The 23,109-nt window shown below is 33.2% G+C and overlaps 2 protein-coding genes and 2 long non-coding RNA genes across 4 annotated transcripts; 1 reads left to right on the plus strand and 3 right to left on the minus strand.

The window, feature by feature from the left end:
* The first annotated feature begins 816 nt into the window (after window positions 1-816).
* LOC128291819 (uncharacterized) lies at window positions 817-7,223 on the plus strand. The gene is made up of 2 exons (XR_008281747.1): window positions 817-1,111; window positions 5,800-7,223. It is a non-coding gene; the product is annotated as an uncharacterized LOC128291819 (long non-coding RNA).
* Window positions 5,651-7,327, minus strand: LOC128291818 (uncharacterized). The gene is made up of 3 exons (XR_008281746.1): window positions 6,711-7,327; window positions 6,492-6,602; window positions 5,651-6,131 (listed from the first exon to the last, which is right to left on the minus strand). It is a non-coding gene; the product is annotated as an uncharacterized LOC128291818 (long non-coding RNA).
* Window positions 7,328-10,626: 3,299 nt separating this feature from the next.
* LOC108457740 (IAA-amino acid hydrolase ILR1-like 3) lies at window positions 10,627-13,959 on the minus strand. Its single transcript, XM_017756849.2, has 5 exons — window positions 13,392-13,959; window positions 13,165-13,290; window positions 12,292-12,606; window positions 11,952-12,080; window positions 10,627-11,217 (listed from the first exon to the last, which is right to left on the minus strand). Exons 1-5 carry the CDS (start codon window positions 13,716-13,718, stop codon window positions 10,828-10,830), a joined length of 1,287 nt encoding a protein of 428 aa, XP_017612338.1. The 5' UTR covers window positions 13,719-13,959; the 3' UTR covers window positions 10,627-10,827.
* Window positions 13,960-17,036: 3,077 nt separating this feature from the next.
* Window positions 17,037-21,014, minus strand: LOC108459499 (uncharacterized calcium-binding protein At1g02270). The gene is made up of 10 exons (XM_017758883.2): window positions 20,471-21,014; window positions 20,258-20,362; window positions 20,040-20,145; window positions 19,255-19,475; window positions 19,096-19,172; window positions 18,890-18,998; window positions 18,642-18,767; window positions 18,404-18,514; window positions 18,158-18,265; window positions 17,037-17,896 (listed from the first exon to the last, which is right to left on the minus strand). Exons 1-10 carry the CDS (start codon window positions 20,624-20,626, stop codon window positions 17,645-17,647), a joined length of 1,371 nt encoding a protein of 456 aa, XP_017614372.1. The 5' UTR covers window positions 20,627-21,014; the 3' UTR covers window positions 17,037-17,644.
* Between the last annotated feature and the right edge of the window lie 2,095 nt (window positions 21,015-23,109).

A 23,109-nucleotide genomic window follows, 5' to 3' on the forward strand; every position in this document is an offset into this window, starting at 1 on the left:
ATTGCCTAAGGCACCCAGGCTCTCCGTAGAGATCATCATTGTTCTAACATTGTGAGTCATATTCTTTTACATAATTAAACATACTTCATACATGGTTTTACTATAAAGATTAATGTTGGGTGTGCCACCATTTGTGCAGTGCAATGTGAGTGATCAAGATAAGATTTTTTTCTCTTACATAATGGGAGAAATATATTAGCCCTATTGATTTAATGAAACTAGAAATGCATGAGCATACTCAAATTAAATGATATGAGATATCACACTTATTTGTTTATCTTGGTTTACTCGAAAATTAAGAAACAAGAGATTGGACTATACAGGTAAGACTATTCTATGATTTGCGTTCAATCTAAATATAAAGGAAAAAGGGATATACTACATAATAATATTATCATAGAAGACCATGTCAAACCATATCTTCTTGCGACTTAAGTAGTAGTGATGCATTGCCAGATGTCGCTCATTGTTTGTAACATTAGAATTGTTTTAATATTACTACCAACGTTATAGGATCCTAGAAGGTCACACTCTTTGGTTGGGACGACCGAAATGTAATGAAGGTTAGAATTATGTTTAACATGTCATAAAATTTAAATTGATTACAAAAATATTCTAATAATTAATTTAATTTAACAACATTAAAATTAATCATAATATTTGTATTTAGTTGATGCATATATATAGAGGATTAAATTATAAATATGCCTTTTGAATTATTAAATATTGTATTTAATGAAAATTTGATTAAGAAAATAAAAAAAAAGGATGTTAGGATTTAAATTAAATTGATATCACCTTAAGTGAAGGAAAAAATCTCGTTTTAAGAGATATATTTATATTTACCCTCTTAGTGGTTACTAGCTATTCAAGATGGTTTTGAATAAAAGGAACGAATAATCCCATACTCAAAGTAACCTGAATTAAAACTTTGACTAGCAACAAAATTCAATTCTTTTAGAAAAAGTTTTAAATTTTTTTTATCGTTTTCTTCTGGGTTATCTCTTCTGGGTGGATAACGTAGAGGTTGGGAATTTTTCATTGCGGATGAAGTTTTCAACACCGGTAGTGGGATCAACCTCATTGTTGTGTTGTTTTTAGATTGTGTAAGGTATATTTTTTACCTTTTCTCAATCCCAGTTTGTTCCTCATACATGGATCAATAACTTGTAATTATCATAATATATTTTCCTGCTGTGCCAAGAGGTGTATCGGCAATCCATTTGTGGTACCTGAGCCACTTGTATGATACAAATTCAAGCTACTTTCAATTGAATGATGTGATTGTATGAGATATATGCCTTTTGGTTCGATTTGACTGATTAGATTAATTTATAGCATGATTCATATTTGATTAAATGTTAATCGCATGTTATAATATTATGTTTTTTTTATTCACCTAACTAATTTGTTAATCGTTAAACTGGATGCTTATTGGATTGTATATTATTTAGTTAATTGCCAACAAATTTGTTTTCAGCAATCGGGAGTTTGTTATTCACAATAAGTAGTTAACTATATGGTAACAAAACAATGGAACAAATATTGTTCCAATAAGAAATTTAGAATGTTTTTTGACACGGGGTTTTCTGTTTTGTTTTCGTTTCTCTATTTTCGTTCTTGTTTTTTTTCATATTTTGGTATGGGAGTCTTTTCTACGATTTGAGTGATGGAGGAGGGTTTGGCCAATCTGAAATTATTTGACGAAGAGGAGGAAGTGTTTTATGAGGAGGCTACGGTGGTGGATCGGAGTTATCAATTTTGTTTGGTTGGGCGATGCTTGACAAATAGTGTTGTTCATTTTCCTTCCTTACGCAATATTATGGCTGATTTTTGGCATCCCATTAGGGGGATTTGCATTTCAGATTTAGGGGACAAAATGATTCTTTTTCAGTTTTTTCTTGAAGTGGATGTACAACGGGTGCTCTCTGGTACACCATGGTTTTTCAACAATCAATTGCTTAGTCTTCACAAAATCCAGATGGGAAAAGATCCGTTAGTAGTTTCGATATTTTTAACTGAGTTTTGGGTCCAAATACATGATTTTCCTCCAAGGTTGATGACGAAAACAATGGCGAAGCAATTTGATGATTTTTTGGGCTAGTTTCTTGAGTATGATACTTTTATTCTGACTATGAGGATTAATAAATTCATGTGCATACGTGTTCAATTGGATGTGTCACTCCAATTGAAAAGAAAGAAGAAGATTCAGATCGGAAAAGATAGAACTGTCTATGCTCGTTTTCAGTATGAGAAACTGAGTTTATTTTGTTTCATTTATGGTAAGTTCGGTTATGGGAAGAGCTTCTACCCGTTTCGAACCCAAATTGAACCATCAAAAATAGTTTTTGGATGAGACATTTTTTTGCATGCAATGGTGCATCGTCGGGATGTAACCGTGAGTAAATGGCTTCGGGAACCAGACGGTTCAGATTGAAGTAGGGTGAATATGGAAAGATATATTAAGAGCCAAAATTTAGGGGGGAGCATGATATTGGGCATATTTTAAGGGGAAGATGGAGAAACAGTCGCTAAATCTCAATATTATCTCTATGGAATCTGGTCAAAAGATTTTTACTAAGGGAGATGATAGTTGGCGTAATATGGGTATTAAGGAATCAAATGGGGTCGATAATACTAGTGGGCCCATGGACTTGGTGTTGATTGAGAAAAATGATTCTCTAATTTCTTTGGAAGGAAAGAAACGACAAAGGATAGTGGGGGTTTCAACTAATTTTTCAAGGAATAATTTTGAAGTAGCCTCTATCAATTTAACGGATAGCTCTGTCGGGCAAAGCATCTGATTACAATGAAACTCTTGAGCTGGAATGTCTGTGGTTTAAAGAAACCACGGACTGTGAGTAGGCTAAAAAATAAATTGAGGGCCATTAATCCCCGAATTTTGTTTGTTATGGAAACAAAGTTAAGTTCAAAAAATATGGAATTGGTACAACTAAAGTGTGGGTTTGAAAACGGTATTGATATTGGAACGCTTGGTTCAAAAGATGGTCTATCTTTGGGTTGAAAAGGGAATTCGTTGATTCGGCTTAAGAGTTATTCTTCTTATTATATTGACGTTGAGGTTCAAGATAATGAATGTAGTGAAACTTGGCGTCTAACGGGGTTCTATGAGAATCCTAATAAAAGGAGTAGGAATAAGTCTTGGGAGTTGCTTCTACATTTGAGACATGATCAAATGCTCCATTGGCTTGTGGTTGGGGATTTCAATAAGATTATGAATTCTTTTGAGAAGAAAGGTGGTCGGCTTAGATCTAAACGCCAATGTCTAAATTTCGAAACGTGTTGGATGATTGTAGGCTTAATGATTTGGGCTTTATTGGTAGGTGGTTCACGTGGGAGCAAGGTTGATTCCTGTCAACTAATATCCAAGAAAGACTTGATAGAGGAGTAGCGTCTTTGGATTGGATGACTCTTTTTCCAAGTTACCAAATAGAACACTTGAGGCATACTTTTTTGGACCATTGTCTGATTCTTTTGGACACGTTAGGCATGCGAAGATAAGCTTAAAGATACGGGACCAAGATTTTTCGTTTTGAGGCCAAATAGTGTTTAGAACGTTTTTTTGAAGATGCGGTAAAATAGAATTGGGATGATTTATCTGACAGTGTCCTGATTAAACTTAAGAAAATGAGACAACGTTTTTAACATTGGAGTCGTTTAAGAAATAGGGAGCAAAGGGAAACTCGTTTGGATCTTGAAAAGCGTATACATGAACTTTATAGCAGGGATCCATCTAATGAGGTTTTAGCCGAAATTACTGATATTCAATTAGGCCTTAATTTGGAGATTGATAAGGAGGAGTTATTTTGGGAACAACGAGCTCGTGTCAACTGGTTGCAATACAGGGATCGGAATACTAATTTTTTTCATAAAGTTGCAGTCCAGTGCCATAATCAAAGTCGAATCACGGGGCTGGAAGGGGAGAATGGATGTTGGTTTTCAATGAATGAGGAAATGCTACAGCTTACCTTGAAATATTTTGACAATTTATTTTCGGCTTCTAATACATGTGATGATGAACAATTGTTTGGGTTGGTGGAGAAGTGGATCACTACTAGTATGAATGATGAGCTGCTCAAACCTTTTATGGAGGAGGATATTGCGCGTGCTATCAAGTCGATGATATCCTTAAAGGCTCCGAGTGTTGATGGTTTTCCATCAATATTTTACTAAAGGTATTTCCATATTGTTGGTCCTGAAATCTTTAGCTACTATTTATCAGTCTTAAAAGGTGAAACTGAAATGGGAGAAATTAATAAAACCCATATCATTTTGATTCCTAAAGTTGAGAAACCAAAAAATCTCACACAATTCAAACCTATAAGCCTTTGTAACGTGATCTATAAAATTATCGCGAAAGTTTTTGTGGAACGTATGAGTGTAATATTGGGAGTTTGTGTTAATGAAGCTCAATGGACTTTTATCCTAGGAAGACATATTTCGGATAATATGTTAATTGTTTATGAGGTCTTACATTATCTTAAAATAAAAAAAGAAGTCGAAAATGAAATTTTGCGCTCAAACTCGATATAAGTAAAGCATATAATCGGGCCGAGTAGAATTTTTTGGCCAGAATGATGATTCGATTGGGTTTTCATACTGATTGGGTCGTTCTTATTATGAGGTGTGTGTGTTCTATCTCTTATACGGTGGGTCTCAATGGGGATACGAGTGAGTGGTTTTCTCCTTTGAGAGGTTTGAGATAGGGGGATCCACTTAGCCCTTATTTATTTTTACTATGTGCAAAGGGTTTTTCTACACTACTTCATGAAGCTAAACAGAAAGATCTGATGAAGGGTATTCCAATGCTCTCGATTAACCACTTTTTTTTTTTACGGATGATTGTATTCTCTTTGGAGATGTATCAGATGAGGGAGCTCATAAGGTTCGAAATATTATCTTGGAATATCAGCAGGTTTCAGGGCAACAGGTGAATTTTGATAAATCTCTCATCTATTTTGGTGCTAATGTGGAACCTAATGTAAGGGAGACAGTGACTGGTATATTGGATGTTCGTGTAGCTACAAACTCGGAGAAGTATTTGGGATTTCCAATGATGATTGGAAGAAAGAAGAGGTGGGCTTTTGCTAATTTTTTTGATCGGTTTAGAAAACGAATTGATGGATAGAGTTTGCGATATCTTTCGATGAGAGGCAAGGAAGTTTTCATTGAGTCGGTTCTTCAAGCCATTCCTATTTATGTTATGCAGTGTTTTGCCATACTAAAAACTCTATGTCGCAAGTTAGAGGGTCTTTAGAATAAGTTTTGGTGGTCTAATAACAAATCAGTAAAAGGGATTCATTGGAGCAATTAGAATGTATTATGCAAGCCCAAGTGTGTTGGTAGGCTGGGTTTTCGAGATCTATTTTTATTTAATCGAGCCTTATTAGCAAAACAAGTATGGCGTATTTTTCCCTAGCCCAATTGCCTTTTAGGAAGTTTTCAAAGCCCGTTATTTTCCTTTAACAGATATCTTATTAGTTAAGGTTAGTTTTACCCTTCGTTTACCTAGAGGAGTATATGTAGTACTTGAGATTTGATTGCTGATGGGATCGTTTGGCGTATTGGTATTGGTGATAGTGTGAATATATGGAATGATCCATGGTCACCTGGTCAAGGATATAGTAGGTTATCAGTTCAAAGCATAAATCCTTCCTAAATCACAGTGAACCAATTAATTGATGTTGAGACAAATACTTGGAATAAGGAGGTGATCAGCAGATTGCTTGATGAAGACCAAGTGAACCGCATTCTTACCATTCCGCTTGCTTGTCTCAGATTGCACAATACGTTGGTTTGGAAACACGAGGCTACTGGGGAGTACTCTGTGAAGAGTGGGTATCGAGCTTTAATTACAGACCAATTACAGAGCAACGACTACATCTTTCTTACAGCTAATAATTACAGAGATTTCTACAATTTACCATGTGCTATGCATATTCCAGCTATGCCTTATTCTACCAACCTTTTTCAAAGAAGATTAAATGTTGATGTAGTATGCCCATTTTGTAAGGAAGCTCCTGAGGATTCTGACCATTTGATGTGGTCTTGTGGTATTCTACAGCAGCTATGGGCCTCTCTTAACATCATGATTGCTCCGAGTGGGATTACTTTGAATTATAAAGATCAGTTTGTTAACACTTTTCATGCAACAGATGAAAGCAATAGACAGGTTTAATTATTTCTTTATAGGCTTTATAGCATAGAAAAATGAATTGATTCATGAAGGTCTTAAGTTCTCCATGCAAGATCTTCTGGGTTTTATTCGAGGTTATAGTCAAGAGATCTCTTCGTGTCAAGTGAATTTGAAGTCATACTCTAAATTTATGGTAAAGGATTTGTGGTGTCCCCCTAATATTGGTATTATTAAATTAAATTTTGATGCTTCATTTCAAAGAGAATCTAGAACTTCTTTTGCAGCAGTTTTAGCTTGAAATAATAAAGGGAAAATTATGGGTGAGTGTACTTACCCTTCTGGGGATGTGGTCGATGTTTTTGTTGCTGAAGCTAGGGTGTGTAAAAGGGTTATGCTTTTTACGTCTGAAATAGGTTTTAAGAGGTTATTGCTGGAAGGGGACTCTCTGTCGATATTCAAAAAGCTCAACTTAGAAGGGGAGAATAGATCTATTATTAGACCGATTATTTATAATATTCGTATACTTGAACGACATTTTGAAGAAGTTTCTTACTGTTTTGTCCCAAGAGCAGTCAATAGGGCCACTCATACTTTGGCATTAGAAGGATGCCGACGACAACTCTCTTGTTTCTAGGTTAATGAAGCTCCAGATTCGGTGGGGAAGGTGGTGGCTGAGGATTGGACGGCTTGGATTCAAAATTATTGAGATGGTTTTGTACGCTTTGAAGATGGAGAAGGTTCTGTCGAATATCTATGGCTGGGTTTCAAAGTTTTTTTTCTTTTCCTTTTTCGGCTTAACTGAGGATCTGTTCTGGGGAAGTTGAATTTTTGGCTGATAACTTTCTGAAGACTTTTTGTATTTGGTGAGGGGTAGTTTTCGTGCGTTAGTGGTTTTGTTGTTTTCCTGTGTGCTTTGTGTGCTGTTTAGGTTTCTTTTTCTACTTTTCTGTCTTTTCATTTCTCTGTTGTTTAGATTTTGTTCATCCACTTCGAGCCTAGTAATATTAATGAATATCAGCTTTTGTTGCAAAAAATAAATAAATAAATAAATTACATTGATTTTGAATATGGGATATGTTTATGTTTTGGTTAAAAATCGGCAAATGTTAATGATTTTTCCACAGAAATCAAATTGCAATTTCTTAATTTTTGTTAAGACTACGGCTCATCAACCTTGTAAAGGGGCTACACCCTTTTGACCCTCTATACGTAGACAAAATTAATTATGTAATTCAAATTAACAAGTGATTGAATAACAACATATTATATTTGTATACAAGTATGTTGTACCCATGGTTGATATGTACGGTGTTTGCAAATGCATGATTATAGCTAGAAAGCATGATAGTTTTATATTTTACAAATAAATTTATTCAATATCATTTATTTAATATTTACAAATATTTGTATATACATATATTAAATATTTTTAAAACAAATGGATAAATCTGAAACAGTACATCAAAACATATTGGTATTGATACATACCAATTCTAATAGAAAAATGGTGCGTCCACTAGTGCAATATTGACTACCTTATCCAAAATACAAATTCATACTTCCTTAACATTGAATTCATTCTAAAAATAGCTTGAAACCTTTATTCTCCATATACCTTCTATACGAGTGACCCGTCCCAATTTGAGGCCTGTGATGGAGATGGGCTTAGTTTCTCTCAAGGTCCAATCACGAAGTTAAAGTCAAAACTCAACTTATTCATACAAAGACTTTATTAAGAAGAAAAGTTGAAACTTTAAAATGATGAATTTTGGAGTTCAATGCGGATTGAGGACGAATTAGGAGGGTCAAAGCTTGTCTATTTACTTAAATACTCAAATTGTGACCACGAGCCCATATGGGAGGATGATAACATCAATTGGCGTCACACTTGAAGAAGCCCAAGCAAGCCCACGAGCTTAAATCATGTTATCTAGCTCATTTGGAGTAATTTACATTTTTTATTTTGTTCAGGTCTTATTTGTTAATATGGATGTATGGCCATGTTTAATTTAGGCCAATAAAATTATTTTATTTTGTAAAAATTCAGTCCATGCCTTAGCCATATAAGTTAACCGAATTCCCTTTTTTATTTTCCTTAATTTCTGTACTTAGTTATTTTTTTCATGTTTAAACTTAGGGATTTGACTTATCACCTATTTAGCAAGTAATAATAGTTTCATAAGGAGTTTATTTTCCTCTAGCCTTTTCCTATGTAAAAGTTATGTTGCCCCTCATATGAACACATATTCATTAATAAATTTTCAACTCTTTAAGTATTTTCCTTTTGTGAGATTTCTCTTTTGTTCTTTTTGGAGGTAGGTTTTTTCTTGGTTTTTTATTTGAAGCTGTGGAGGACTCTTCACCCACCAATTTACTTACTAGGATGTCGTTCCTAGGGAGTTGGTTAGAGCAATTTGTGGAGCTTGTTGGAGATTATTCTGCAAAGGATTTTATAGGACATTGCCTTTTCGGTCACATTCCATTCAATCTTTTTCCATATTTCCTAAATATTTTTCTATCTTGATTTAGTTTATATTAATCTTTTTCTAACACTCCACATTCTTGTGAACTTTCAAGTTCCAAGATCCAAGGATTTCCTTGCAAGAAATCCGTTTTAAACATCAAGAACATGATATTTCTCAATTCTTTTGCAATTTTCCATTCTTTCTTTTCAAATCTAGTTCAATTTTCTCTATTCTATCCAACAGTTGTTATTTGTTTGATTTCTAACTCAAGAACTCTTCAAAAAGTACATTTCTTATAATAAAAAATCCATCAAGAATGCATCGATTTGATGAGATCTCTCTTCTTTCTTCTAATCGATTACTTCTACTCATCTTATTAATTTGTTTTCCTTCGATCTTGAGTTTTATTAATCTATTTGGATTGTTTTAATTTCATATCAAGGTTTGACCGCTCTTGTTGTTCAAGAGAAGTTTCCTTTACTTCAAAAAACTATAATACAAGTCAAACCTAACTCTTCTCCTAAACCAAACCATTCTTTCCCTTTTTTATTTATTTTTATTTCGATTTTCATTTTTTTCTAATTTCATTTTATTTCTTGTTTTAGGTCAGATTCAAATCTTCTTCATGTCGAACAACTTGAATATAATCTTGTTCTGCTATCCTATCACCCTTATTTTCCAAACACAAAAAAATATATATCTAAAATTAATACCAAGGCTTTCTAAGCTTTCTCATACCCATTAAACTAAAATACCATGTCACGAGGGATAGATATTCCTATTACTTACCAATTTGAAATTTTCTCTCACTAGCTTCCATTTCCTCTCAAGAACCAAAAAAACCCTTGCTAAAATTTGATAAAGATGATGGAGAAATGAGTTTAAAAAGTAGTTTTCCAAGTGATTTCATCAAGAATCAAGGTGGGTGTTGAAATTTTTAAAAAATTTCAAAAGAAATGGCAAAGGAAATGAGGGGGGCAACTGCATATGTTGGTAATGGGGCTAGTTCTCTTTTTTTCCTTTAAAAATGCCAACATTAGAGCCAAAAAGCCCAACTCCAAAGTTAAGTCCCAAAATTTAAAGTTTTTGTCCAATTTTTTAATATGATATCTAAATGGCTCGTAATAACTCTGATTATTAAATATTCTAAAATTTTAATAATATTGACCAAAACACCCTTTTGACAACAAGGTTGTCAAGTTCCATAAGATTAAATGTGGAGATGCAAAAACCTTGGAATTTAATTCAAGCAATGAACTTGACAACAACTTTTGAGAAAAACAACAATTAACCAGGTCTATCGGCTTGCATTAATCATTGTGGCAAAATACGTTTTCAAACTGAAGGGGAACTTCTGCCGTAACAACCATTACAGTGAAAAAAGTCAATTCGGATGGGATGGGCATCGACAATACACTCCAATACCCGCAAGACAAACCTTCTATTCGTATAGAGATAACAAAACAAAGAGAATGATTTTTTGTTACAAGTGTGATGAACCACACTCTTCAGGCACCAATGTAAAAAAATTATTTCAGTTCGAGATAAAAAATCTTGACAATGTTAGTAAAATCAAGAGAAGTATATGGGAACTAAAATATCCTAACTTTCAATAACAGGAAAAAACAAGGTGTGCGAGCTACTCAATCAAGCTCTTTTTCTAGAGGCGATTTGTTTATTATTATTTTATTAAGAGAGGTATTAGGAAATTTTATTAATGAGTATTTTATATGTTTTTCAATTAAAAGCATGTTAATGATATTTAGGTGTATGCGGGAGCGAAGTCAGGGGCTAGCATGGGCCCCGACCCCCTTAAAATATAAATTTGTTCTTCTGACCTTTAAAATTTTTTAAAAATTTTAAATTAGTAAAAGTAAAATTACACTTTAGCCCTCTTAAAATTATAAAAATTTGATTTAATCTTTTAAAATTATAAAGATATAAACTATAAAAAAATTAAAATTTTATCTGGCCCCTCTAAATATTTATTCTGGCTTCGCCCTCTTTCCAAACAGATATCCATTGCTTTTACTGAACTTAGTTCTGAATTTATGCCATAGCATAGACAACCATCATAATGGAAAGGGATTCAAAATAGAACCTTCTGCAAATGTGCTACTGCAATGGGAAAGTTGGACTTCCTTTCATTGCATATAAAACACAAGAGAAATATCATTACATAGGAAGTTATTACTGTAGAAACCCTTAAAATGCTTCATCTAAAATGGAATGTTTGTGTTCATTAAGGTAAAGTTCAGCAAGAGCAGTATGTAAGGCTGCACCGATCGCAAGGACATCTTCATCGAGAAAGAAATACGGGGAATGCAGAGGATGAATTGAACCCAGTGCCTCATTTCTAATTCCAATGCTTAGCATGAATCCAGGGATTTTTTCTTGATAGAAGGCAAAGTCCTCTCCTGCCATTAACTTTTTGCCCCTCTTCACTTTCTCAGGACCAAGCAAAAGGCTACCAACCTTCTGAACATGTTGATGCAAGCCATCATCATTTACAACAGCAGGATAGAAAGGGTGATCTTTTTCTTTCATGTCAATAAAAGCCTTGCATCGGTGTACAGCTGCTTGTCCTTTAATGACCTACAGTAAGTTACCGGTACATAAAAATGCTTAAGCTGAAAATAAAGGACATCTTTCACTCAGCTTGTAAGAACAAAACAATTTGGAGGAAGCCAAGATCTTAAAAGACTAAGTTGAGTATAATATGACCTGAAGCTGATGTATGATAGTAGAAAAATGATGATAATTCCCAGAGCACCAATACAGCGGGCCAACAGAGAAATCATAGCAGACAAGATTATTTTATGAGAATAGCATCTCAGAAAGGAAGGAGGAAAAGAAGATTGTTAATTTGACAAGCAAGAAAGAGAAGAAAAAGAGAGTGGCTACTGCTCTGAAAGGAAAAGAGAGGAAGGAAAGAAAAGGAGAAAAGAGAGAAAATCAGAATATATTTTTCATACTTTACCCTCAAACTTAGAGAAAATATATACAAGTGAAACTATACATAAAAAGGAAAGGTAATCTCCTAATTTCCTAAATTTCAGCCTATTAAAATCCTAAATCAAAGTCTAAGATATATACATGTCTTAACAAAGATGAACAAACCAGAAAGGTTACAATAGTTTGTCCACTCTATAAAGGGAAAAGAACCCCCCACACACACAAATATCATATGTTAGTAAAACAATTAGCTCAAAAAGGTAAGACTTAGCTAAGGGCAGAATGCATGCTAGGAGTTTTCTTACTATCAATGGGAAAATCATGATTCTCATGGTTATTGCTAAAACCTAAAAGGACAAAGTATTGCTGTGTACCTCTTTCAACCTTTGTTGTAGTTTATGCAAGCCCTCAGTGGTGAGACTCCTCAAAGTGCCCCCAAATTCAACATATGATGGGATCACACCGAATGCTGATCCACCTCTAATAAAAGTAACAGACAACACCTTACAGGGGAAACAAAGACATTAGGCATTAGGTTGCATTGGATGCCTTGCATACTTTAACCAGTATATATGCATTGTTTGTGTGTATCAGTAAATGATGGATGTCAAATTTGCCAAAGAATAGGCATAGAATATTCCTATACTTCAACAAGTTAGGGTAAGTCAAAATTATTTTGAGAATGGATATCTAGATAAGAAAATGGGAACATACTTGACTGTGGAGAGGATCGGCTTCTCTAGAGATTAGCTGTTGCAGTGCCAAAATTGCAAAGGATGCAGCAAGTATTGGATCTACAGTTGAATGAGGCCACGCAGCATGCCCACCAACTCCTCCTATTTTGGCTTCAAAGAAGCATGTAGCGGCTAAGACTGGCCCTGGAACCAGTGCTATGCTTCCTGTCAATGTTTTATAATCAATGTGCATTCCAAATATTGCTTCAGCATCACCTAAAGCTCCTTCCTTTATCATGTGAGATGCACCAGCACCCCCCTCCTCTGCAGGTTGGAAAAGTAATCTGACTGTTCCCTTCAGGGCATATAAGGGAAAATGTAACTTGAGCCAACTTGAAATTTGTGAACCGTTAACACAAATACTTAAGCAAGGAGATGGATTTAAAATGTTTAACACAAACAAAAGTGTTCTTATGACTACTGTCTAAACAATTTTCTTTTAAATGAACATTTTGTTATTTCCTCTGAAAAATACATATAAAAGTTTACCTATGCGCACATGCTAGTTTGTCATATATGTTTGCATGTGTGTATATATATATATATGTACATGAGGTTTTATGGAATCAATATTAGGAAGAGTGTCAAATGCTACTACATGATGTTGTGAGAAAAATGACTACTAATAGCTTTTTTTTTTTTTTTATCTCTTGCAAGTTCCTAATTAAACTACATTTATCAAATGGAGGCTGTATATATGGCACTGTTCCAAACGAAACCTATATAATATCGTATAAACAAGCTGAAACTGTAAATACAGGAACAAAAGAATTTGCAATAAGCCTACAAATGCATTTTTAGCTAAGTCAAAGGCACATACAGTCAGTTGAGAAAAATCCAAATCAGAGCTAACCTTAAGCCTATCTTTGCGTTGATTAAGCAACTTGGCAGCACCAAGAAGCATGGTAGTGTGAGCATCGTGCCCGCATGCGTGCATTTTGCCATCTATTTTGCTCTTATGTTCCCAATCCACAAGCTCCTATAAAAAACAAATTCAGGCTAACAGAAACACGGACTCTCCTATGATCAGCTGTATAAATAAAAGATTAGGAACAAAAGGATGGTCAAATTTAGGATGACCTGAAGGGGAAGAGCGTCGATGTCAGCACGAAGAGCAACGATGGGTTTGGAACCAGAGCCAATTTGGGCGACAATACCCGTCTTGGCAAAGGGGTACGAATAAGGGATGCTAAGTTGGTCCAGGTGTTGGCGGATAAGAGCACTAGTGTTGTGTTCTTGGAAGAGAAGTTCTGGGTTTTCGTGGAGTTGCCTCCTGATAGAAACCAACCAATCTTTTTCCTGCTGGGCTGAGCTAAGGAGTTGATCTTTGTAATCATGGTCAACTCTGCCATGTATAACAGAGAGGCAAGCAAGAGAGAAAAGCAGAGTGTGCAAACGGGCAACCATCTCGGTAGCGATGGCAGCCACGAGTTGCCAATACAATTTGGCAACAGGTTGATTCAACTGAAGCAGCCAACAGGCAGGCGGAGGCAATGAAAAATTGATGAGGTCTGAACCCAAATTGTGGGGTGTTCATCTCACCGGGTGCAAACCGTAATTGGATAAAAGAAATAAAAATGTCTCACCTACCGTTGATCTCATGACATGCCAAATGCTAGGGGACATTCCCGTAAGCTATTTTCTTATAATTTGGTAAAACATTGAAAATTTTTCTTATCATTTTTTTTTTGTGTTCTTTATAATTATTGAAAATCTCTCAAAACTCATTCTATATTCTCTAATCATATTTTGTATGCATTTAGAATTTTAGTTTTCACGTTAGAATTAATAAATTTAAAAATTAAATAAATAAAACAAATTTTATAACACGAATCATTATTTGATAGTTACTCATAATTTTTCGGCACTTTCATAAAAAATTGATAATCTCTCGGAATTTTTTGTATACTTTCAAAATTAAATTTTAGCACTAGAAATCAATCTTTTATATTTTTACATACTTATAAAATTTTATATATACCAATAATTTTTTAAAATAAATAATTAAAATTTTATAATATGAACCAATATTTGGTAGTCTTTCATAATATTTGATACTCTCTCGTAATTTTAGTATGTCCTTGAATATTTTTGGTATACTTTCAAAATTAAGTTTTGGTATTAGAAATCAATTTTCGTATAAAAAATTATTTTGTATACTTATAAAATTTCTTATAAAAATTGTTATATTTATTAATAAATTTTAAAAATGAAAATAAATAAATAAATCAAAATTTATAAGACCAACCAATATTTGGTAGTCCTTGGTATTTTTGATACTCTCTAATAATTTTTAGTATTAGTATTTCCTCAAAAAATTTGTAATCTTTGATATCACTAATTCTTTTTAGTACTAATAAATTTAAAATATTGAAAATTAAACAAATAAAATATATTTTAATATCCTTTCATATTTTTGGTATGTTTTTAAAAGTATGTTTCATATTATTTTTGCATACTAAAAATTATGTTAGGATTTTGTTGAGGCCAACCAATATTTAATATTAAAAAATATTATTAGTATTTATTATAATATTTTTTAATTTTGAAGTAGTACCAAATATTGGTTTGTCTTAACAATTTTCTTTCTTTATTTAATTTTTAATATTTTTAATTTATCCTTATATATAAATAATTTTTTAGTATTCAAAATAATACTTTTATATCAAAATTTGATTTCTCATGTCAAAATTTAATTTCGACACCATATTATATTAAAAATGAACGAGAAAAGAACCAAACCAAACAAAAATTATGAGGAATTTAAATAAATAAATATATATATATTACCAAAGCATTCGAGGAAGTGTCAAAAAGTACGAGGAAATATAAAAAATTATGATGAATTGTCAAAAAATGTGAGAATACCAAAAAAAATTACCAAGTGAATATAAAAATTTTTAAAATAATACCAATTATGAAAGAATGTCAAAAATTATGAGGGAGTACAAAAAAAAATTATGGGGTGTACCACCCAAAAAGAATTTGAGAGAATACCAAAACACATGAGGGGACTAGAAAATATGGAGAAGTACCAAATATTGCTTGTCTTAAAATTTTTGCTTTATTTGTTTTATTTTCAATTTTTATATTTATTAATAAATATAAAAATTTTATTAATATGCAAATTTACTATAAAAAATTAATTCCTTATGTAAAAAGTTAATTTAGAAAGCATACAAAAAATATGAGAGAAGATCAAGTTATAAGGGAGTGCATATAATTATGAGGAATAAAAAAAAAAGGAGATGTATCAAAATATATTAGGGAATAACAAAAAATTTGTTAATTATTTCGTTGCACACGCGAAAACTTTGACTCCCAAACATGAACTCCAAACAATAGAAAATAAGAACTTTGAAACTCCATAGAGACAAAAGTAATTTCAAGGAAGAATAGCAAACTACATTTATAAAACTCCTTGGTAGACTTAAAGACGCCGTTTTGGGGAAATAGCCATAACCAATGACATTTGGTCACTTGTGCAATGTCAGATGCTCTATGTTACGAGCACTTTTCCCCAGAAATTATGTATTTATGAAAGTTACCTTAAAACAACTTCTGCACTTCGTAGAGTAAATTATTTTCTACCACTAGATCCTTAATTAATATCATATCTCATGGAAGTCCACTTTGTAATCTCATGTTTGACTTTGGGGGCCTATTGTTATACCTCTCTGCTACTCAAACATGTGTCAACATCAAAAATAGAGTTGACCTTTTTGTGGACAAAGGGAACACTAACATTTCGTGTTCTTGTCCACCTATTTTCAAAGCCTTAGGGTAAGGCCATCTGCCTTTCTAAAGAAGGATTAGTCATCTGCTTTTTAAGTGTCAACACTCTTCAAGTGTGAAAACACTCTCGATCACATGGGACTTATCTTAATATAATAACCTTGTACTAATTGAAGGAATAACATGATGGGCCTTATAGTGTGCATCTTTCGCTAATGGACTAGGGGATCCCTCCTATAAATACCTTGATTAGTGACGAAAAAATCGGATTTCAGTACCTTAAAGTTACTCTGAGCAAATATCCTCTGAGTTAGTTTATCCCTTTATCCTTGTTCCGACTCTCGGCCTCCATAGCACCACCTTGATCTATTGTTGACCACTATAACAACATATATACATTTATATTTTAATTGGAAATTTTAAAGAAATTTTGAAAACCGTGCTAAAATTTAATTTAAACTATTTGAATAAATTGAAAACGTTTTATACATTAAAACTTTTAAAATTAAGTATATTGAAATTTAAAAATAAAAAAATAATGTTAAAAATTTTAATATTTTTAATTTTAAAAGGCATTTTAACTTTGTTAAATAATTAGAGTAAAATTTCATAATTGAAACAATGGAGGTTATTCCATTCCAAATAAGCATATAGAAAGTGAAATGAACCCTTAGTTTCACCTCTCTCCTAATTTCCTCTTTATCTTTTATATTTTCTTATTCAAAGATATTTTCTAAATTTCTTATATGTTGGTTGCAAGAATCCTCCTTTTTGTTCTCATTAATCACTGACTGAATTTTATGATTAAAAACTCAAAGATTGTGAAAAATATTTATACATAAAATTACTAAATATTAATATGAGAAGTTTATAAAATAATGAATGAAAGACAATTAGAAGAGATGAAATTAAGGGTTTTAGAAATAAGTAAAAAAAAGTAGTTTTATATAGAAATTAATGGAAAAAAACCTCTGAAACGATGCTTAAATATAAATTTTTAATATGTTTACTAGGTGGAGTTTATATATAATCTGTCTGCAAAGTGATTCACTATTGGATCAATGTTCCTTCACCTTACCTACTAACATGGGGGTTTCCCTCTATACATTCTGATGCTTCAAATGCTAGTCTAGTACTTCACATTACTGCACAATTTCAATGGGCCACTGCTCTATTCTAAGATGGACTCACCATGCTAACCAAAGACTGATTGCTACCTGTAACCTGCCTATATGTAATGAAATATATATAAATATATACATGTATACCTTCCGCTTCTTTTTTCCTTTCCATTTCCCCTGTTTTACCAGCAAATAAGGGGAACCAGTTCCATTATCTGCCCAATCACTGACGAAATGCCACTTCGATGGAGTGATGCCCTTAAATTTCATGTTCCTGCGATTATTGGCATTGCAGTGGGAGTCCCCTGCGATTATTGGCATTACAAGAACCATAAAACATTTTCAGGCTCTCTCTGGGGCACTCCTATGGTTAACATGCATACAGCACAGACTACTCCAAATCCTTCAACTTCTCTTCATTTCAGTGCCCCATACAAAATTTGCCATCTAAGTTTCCTTGCATCTCAGATTTTGTCATTATGCTAGCTGCGAACAAGGCATTGTTATCGGTGAGAACACCACTGTAAGTCGGGCGTGATCAGAGAGAAAATAATTTTCAGGCCACCTTCCCTTTTCCACTTCTGGAGGAAACAAAACTGCATTCTTCACACTAAAACCAGTAGCTTGCTTCTTCCTACCATATTTTTCAGTCACCTTATGGCCCCTATCTTGGCCTTCTTTGATGTCTCCATCTCTTGGCTCTGACCATGCAGGTTTCCAGATTCGCAGCTGCAAAATCATTATTCCGCAGCATTAGCATTAGCATTATGTGTGTGTGTGTGTGTGTGTGATTGTGTGTGATAAGTCTGCCTAATGGAATTCATAAGAATTTGAGTTAGCAATGTCTGTTTTTCAATGCTTTGTACATTATTTTTGCGTTGTCTGTTTTTCAATGCTTTGTACATTATTTTTGCGTTGTCTATAGACCATATACACAACACCGGTATAGTGCTTCTTGCAACACCTGAGAAAACGTTACATAAGAGTTACCTGAAATTCTTTGTAGTCAACAACACCGTTTCCGTCAATGTCTGCTTGAACCCACAAGTCCTTTGTCTCTTCAACACTTAGTCCATAGCGATGACCGATTATATTGAACTGTAGAAAGACAGAACACTGCAGTAGTTATGTTCTCCTACTAAGAAACAAGATTACAAAAGTAAAAAAAGAGATCCCAATAGAAACAAGATGACAAGAGGAAAAAATGAGATCCCAATTGGAGGGAAGTTCTAATACCTGTCGAAGAGCTTCACAGAAACCTGAGTAGGTAATGTAATCACCATCATTGTCAGCCTTAAGAAAAGCAAACGCAGCATCTTCTGTCAATGAAGCTTTCCTTAGTTGATTCTGAAACAGATCTTTTCCGTCAGATAAAAATGTTCCAAAGGAGTAAAAACACATGCTGACAGGGCAGAGAATGAAAATGAAAACCAAGGGGAACGAAGAAGTAGAACGACAATGTTAAGCTCCTGACCTTGAACATGCCAAATACTGCTTCAGTCCAACTTGTTTTCAGAAGTTTGCGGTAACTATTGGGATTGAGAAGCCATATAAAATCCACACCGCATATATTTCCCCGATGATTAAGGTGACTAACCCACTGTTCTTAAAACACAGGTATCAGAAAATTACTAGACATTTAATTAAAAGATTTAGCAAAAGATCAAGTGAAATATCAATGTCCTCCTATAGTACTCCTAGTGGGAGCGTAAAGATATTTACCTTGTGTGCATCTGCATCGGTGTACTGGTGAGCAGTATCATATGATGATACAAAGCCTTGGGACCTAAGGAACTTGTAAACGTGCCCGCGTTTGCTCCCATTCCAGTCACTGTAGGAAAATGAGAAGGGAAAAAAATTAGTGTGGCTCTACAAGGGCAAGATATTAGTATTTGGTCCAAACTAAAAGAAATGAAGCATATATTCACCCGCAAAGCATAATTGGTAAAGGATTAAGATTATATTCCTTCTGATAAGATTCGACATACTGCAAGATTTTGTAGACCTGTCAAAAGAATTAGTACATAACAAGGATAAGAAAACGTATTGATGAAAAAGTTGAGGTTAAGTAAGAAAGGGTGTATTACCTGATGCAATCGCACTATACACAAACTTGAATCATGAGGAAAAAGCAAATGGGTATTGACAATAAGAATTTCTTGGCAAGGATCGTTGTTTCGGCATTGTGAAGCAGGGGTAACCAACTCAACATGTAGCAATTGCGCAACCCGGTCTCCACAATCATTGAAATGCAATTCCCTATAATTAATAACCCTAAAGTAGTCCTTATGCACCGCAGTTAACAGACCTGTTATCTCCAACAGAAATAAGGTCTAGTTAGAAGGAATCTAGAATGGAAGAAAAATAGACCACTTCATTGCTTAACCTTTAAGTAACCATTTTATCATTTCCTTCAAAATGCATGAACCCCAATGCCTATAAACCATTTCGAAAAAGGGCAAATAGAAGAAAGGCTTAAACCTCAAAACCCAATTCATGAGTCTTCAAATAGTGCCTTAATTGGGAGGAGTGCCAGGATTGTACAAAATATTAATTATGCAAGTTGTGCCTGCAGGGATTGAACCATCAACCAAGGCTTAAATGCCTTGCCTTTGCCTTTCCTCCAGATACAGGAGACAAAGGAGACAAAACCCCGAATGAGAAAATACGTCCAAGACAACCTCCGCTCAACAAGTGGAAAAGTGATACTATATGATTGTCGGCATCAGCTATCCTAATCAAGACTTATGCGGTTGCTGACTTAGCTATGGCCTACTGGTTAAGCACTAAACAGTATGCCTGGCGGCTGCATATTGAGAGACTATTCGTAATAATCATATATTGAATTAGATAAATAAATAATAATAGTTACCATCACCGCGGTTGTTGGTACGTCCAAGCTTGAATTTAAGATAACCAGCATCACCAAGCCTCTTCTCATACATATTTACAAGCTCTTCATTTCCAACCCAGAATTCCTACGGCAATGTAAATTATAATAATGAAAAAAGCAAAAAAAAAAAAAAAAAGAGGCTGTTGCAGATTCATAATAATAACAACAATCAATAATATTGGAATGAGAAGAGATACCTGCAGACAAATAATGGAAGATCTCTCGTATAATAAAGAATCCAATATTCGTTGGTTCCTGGCCAACCAATATGCCCTATAATCGCTTTCACGGCAATTCTGGTCCTGAATCCATTCAATATATGCAAAACAAAACAAAATATGAAAAAGAGTAATCCAATACAATAACACACACACACACACATATATATATATATATATATATAAGAAAACCTTATGAGAAAGGCGTTTGTAAATGGGAGCGAGGATGTTAAAAGTGGTGCAGGTAATGCAGGGTTGGTGAGGATGATCCTTCAAGGAAGATGCAATCGCATAGCTTCCAATCCTTGACACTCTTCCCTTCATCTTTGTTCTCCTATCCTTTCTCATTTTCGATTTTTACAACAAAATCCAACGAAAAATGATAATAATGAATTAATAATTAAAAAAAATTCAAAAAGAGAGTCGTTCCCGAAAGTTGAACGGACGTGAGGATTGATTTTGGGTTAAGGGAATGGTTTTGAAAGAAACAAATAGCGGCGGTTTCCCATTCATGAAAGAGAGAAAGTGAAAGCACCAGCACGACCACCACCCGGACGATGGTCTTTGGTTGCTCTGCTTTCAAGTTTCAACTAAAACAAAGCCCAACCTCATATTTACCACCTTCTTGTTATAGGATTCGTTTATTTCACCACTTACTCCTCTCCTTATATTTATACTCTTCTTTTTCGGTTATTTTATTTTATTTTATTGATATAACTGTCATTATGTTCTTATCCTTTATTCCTTATTCTACTTTTTCGAATTTAGGATTAAAAAGTTATTGGAATTTTTTGAAATTTACAATTGGTTAAATTTATTAATATAATTATACTTAAAATTTTAAATTGATTTGATATTTTTATTATATTGATTAAAAATATTATATGCATTAATATTTATTTAAATATAAAAGTTTTTTACATAACACAAATAGTTATAAATTTTAATGTAAAATGAATAAATATAAAATATAACGGTTGGATCATTAAAATTGTTATACCACCACTTGAACTAGACACGTGACACTTTCAGAAAGCTCCAATTCGACATCTAAGAGTAGACATTTACACTCCATCTATCGAGTCATCTTTAGTTGCTCAACCTCCTGAATCAACCATTTGTTGTTGAACTACTCATTGATTGATGAGACATCCTCCTTTCATCTAGACTCGCTTTTCAGTGGAAATATTTTTTCAAGTATGAACACTCTTTTTAAGGACCATAAAAACTTACTGAATGTAATTATCTCGTGCTACATAAATGAATAACAAAATGAGCCCTACTATGCACATCCCTCACGTACTCTATAATGACAACCTCTTCCATAATAATTTGTCATTTCACACTAGTAAATACCCTTTCATACATTGAGAAATGGATGCTTCTTCCTTTAACCAATCCACGAGCACTTATTCCTGAAACTAGCCTCCCTATCTCCCATAACTTTTTTCCTATCCTCTTATCCTTTTTTCAGCTTTCCACTTTTATAAATAAATCAACCTCTTTTCCACCATCATTTCCTCGTTATTTTTTTTCCTTGTTGAACCTTGTTTCCAAAGGTATAATTAACTTCAAAAGCAAAAATATAACTAACTTTAAAAGCAAAAAGAGGAGGAATTGAGAAAAGGGAAAAAATTGAGAGGCGGAATATTTGGGAATACGAAGCCGAAAGGAGACGCGATTCAGTCTCCACTACCATGAAACCTAAGGAATATAAATTATAAGCAAAATGACCCACAAGTTGCACAAGTTGGCATTGGAAACTAGACTGACCAAAATCTGTGAAGTTGGGTGCCACCCACTACCATTCATGTGTAGTAGACAACTTACCTTTTTAACTACTTGTGTTTTAGATATCAAAACTTTGATTTCCTGCACTCAAAGACAATAACAAAACAAAAAGCAATTTCCGATCACTTAAAATCATTTTTAAACTTAGGGTCTAGGAGAAATTTCTTAAAAAAATAATTTTGAATTTAATTTAATTTTTCGAAATCATGTTAAATTTTGAGAATCCGAACATTTTCTTTAAGAGCAGAATTGGATAATGAATTTTTGAGAGATTAAATATAATTTTATCATGTAATAATTTACAATTACATTATTTTTAAACGACTTGAATTCTTTTCATTTTTGAGGTTAGAGTGTAAGCTAACAATGTATTAATTTATAATATTCTAACAAAAAATTATTTTACGTGATGATTTGGAACAATTCCTTTTTTTTTTTGAAAAATCTACACCAATTACCAAAATTATTAGTAGTATTGATTATTTGGATCAACTAATGAGATGATTTTTTCCCTTTTTATTCATTATAAGATAATGGTAAAATTGAAGTTTCGATTTCTCTGCTTTCATTTGATATTTAATATTTATATTTTAATTTTACATAATCTAGTCCTTTACTTTTACAATGGCATTAATTAGTCCAAATAATTTAAATACTTATATGTGACAGTTATCTTATTATTTTACTATCATATGTTTTGTATGTTGACAAGTGTCTAAGTATAAAAAAAAAAAAGAAAAGCTATTTGTAGTTGAAATGTTAAAAGTGATTTTTTTCAACTATTTATAAACGTCTTGGCAAAAAAATAGTATGAATCTGGCAAAGTAGCATGACATCGTATTTTTTCTATAGAATTATCTAATGGTCAAGTTTCAATTTTGGTTTATATAGTATGCTCAAATTTAAGATTTAATCTTTATACTTCAACTTCTTGACATAATTTTATACCTCAACTTTTACAATGTCATTGATTAGCCCAAATGCTTTATTTTTTATAAAAATTATTTATTAAATTCACATCCATTGTATTTTTTTTGTTA

Source organism: Gossypium arboreum, chromosome 4 (assembly GCF_025698485.1).
Source record: "Gossypium arboreum isolate Shixiya-1 chromosome 4, ASM2569848v2, whole genome shotgun sequence".
NCBI classification, from domain to species: Eukaryota; Viridiplantae; Streptophyta; class Magnoliopsida; order Malvales; family Malvaceae; genus Gossypium; species Gossypium arboreum.

Excerpts from the sequence above, each read along its gene's own strand:
- LOC108457740 (XM_017756849.2), bottom strand. The coding sequence starts at position 13,718 with ATGGTTGCCCGTTTGCACACTCTGCTTTTCTCTCTTGCTTGCCTCTCT. Across the intron at positions 12,081-12,291 it reads CCGATCCTCTCCACAGTCAA|GTGTTGTCTGTTACTTTTAT; the intron begins GTATGTTCCCAT and ends TTCCCCTGTAAG. Across the intron at positions 11,218-11,951 it reads TACAACAAAGGTTGAAAGAG|GTCATTAAAGGACAAGCAGC; the intron begins GTACACAGCAAT and ends AACTTACTGTAG.
- LOC108459499 (XM_017758883.2), bottom strand. The coding sequence starts at position 20,626 with ATGAGAAAGGATAGGAGAACAAAGATGAAGGGAAGAGTGTCAAGGATT. Across the intron at positions 19,476-20,039 it reads TACCAACAACCGCGGTGATG|GTCTGTTAACTGCGGTGCAT; the intron begins GTAACTATTATT and ends TGGAGATAACAG. Across the intron at positions 17,897-18,157 it reads TTGACTACAAAGAATTTCAG|CTGCGAATCTGGAAACCTGC; the intron begins GTAACTCTTATG and ends ATGATTTTGCAG.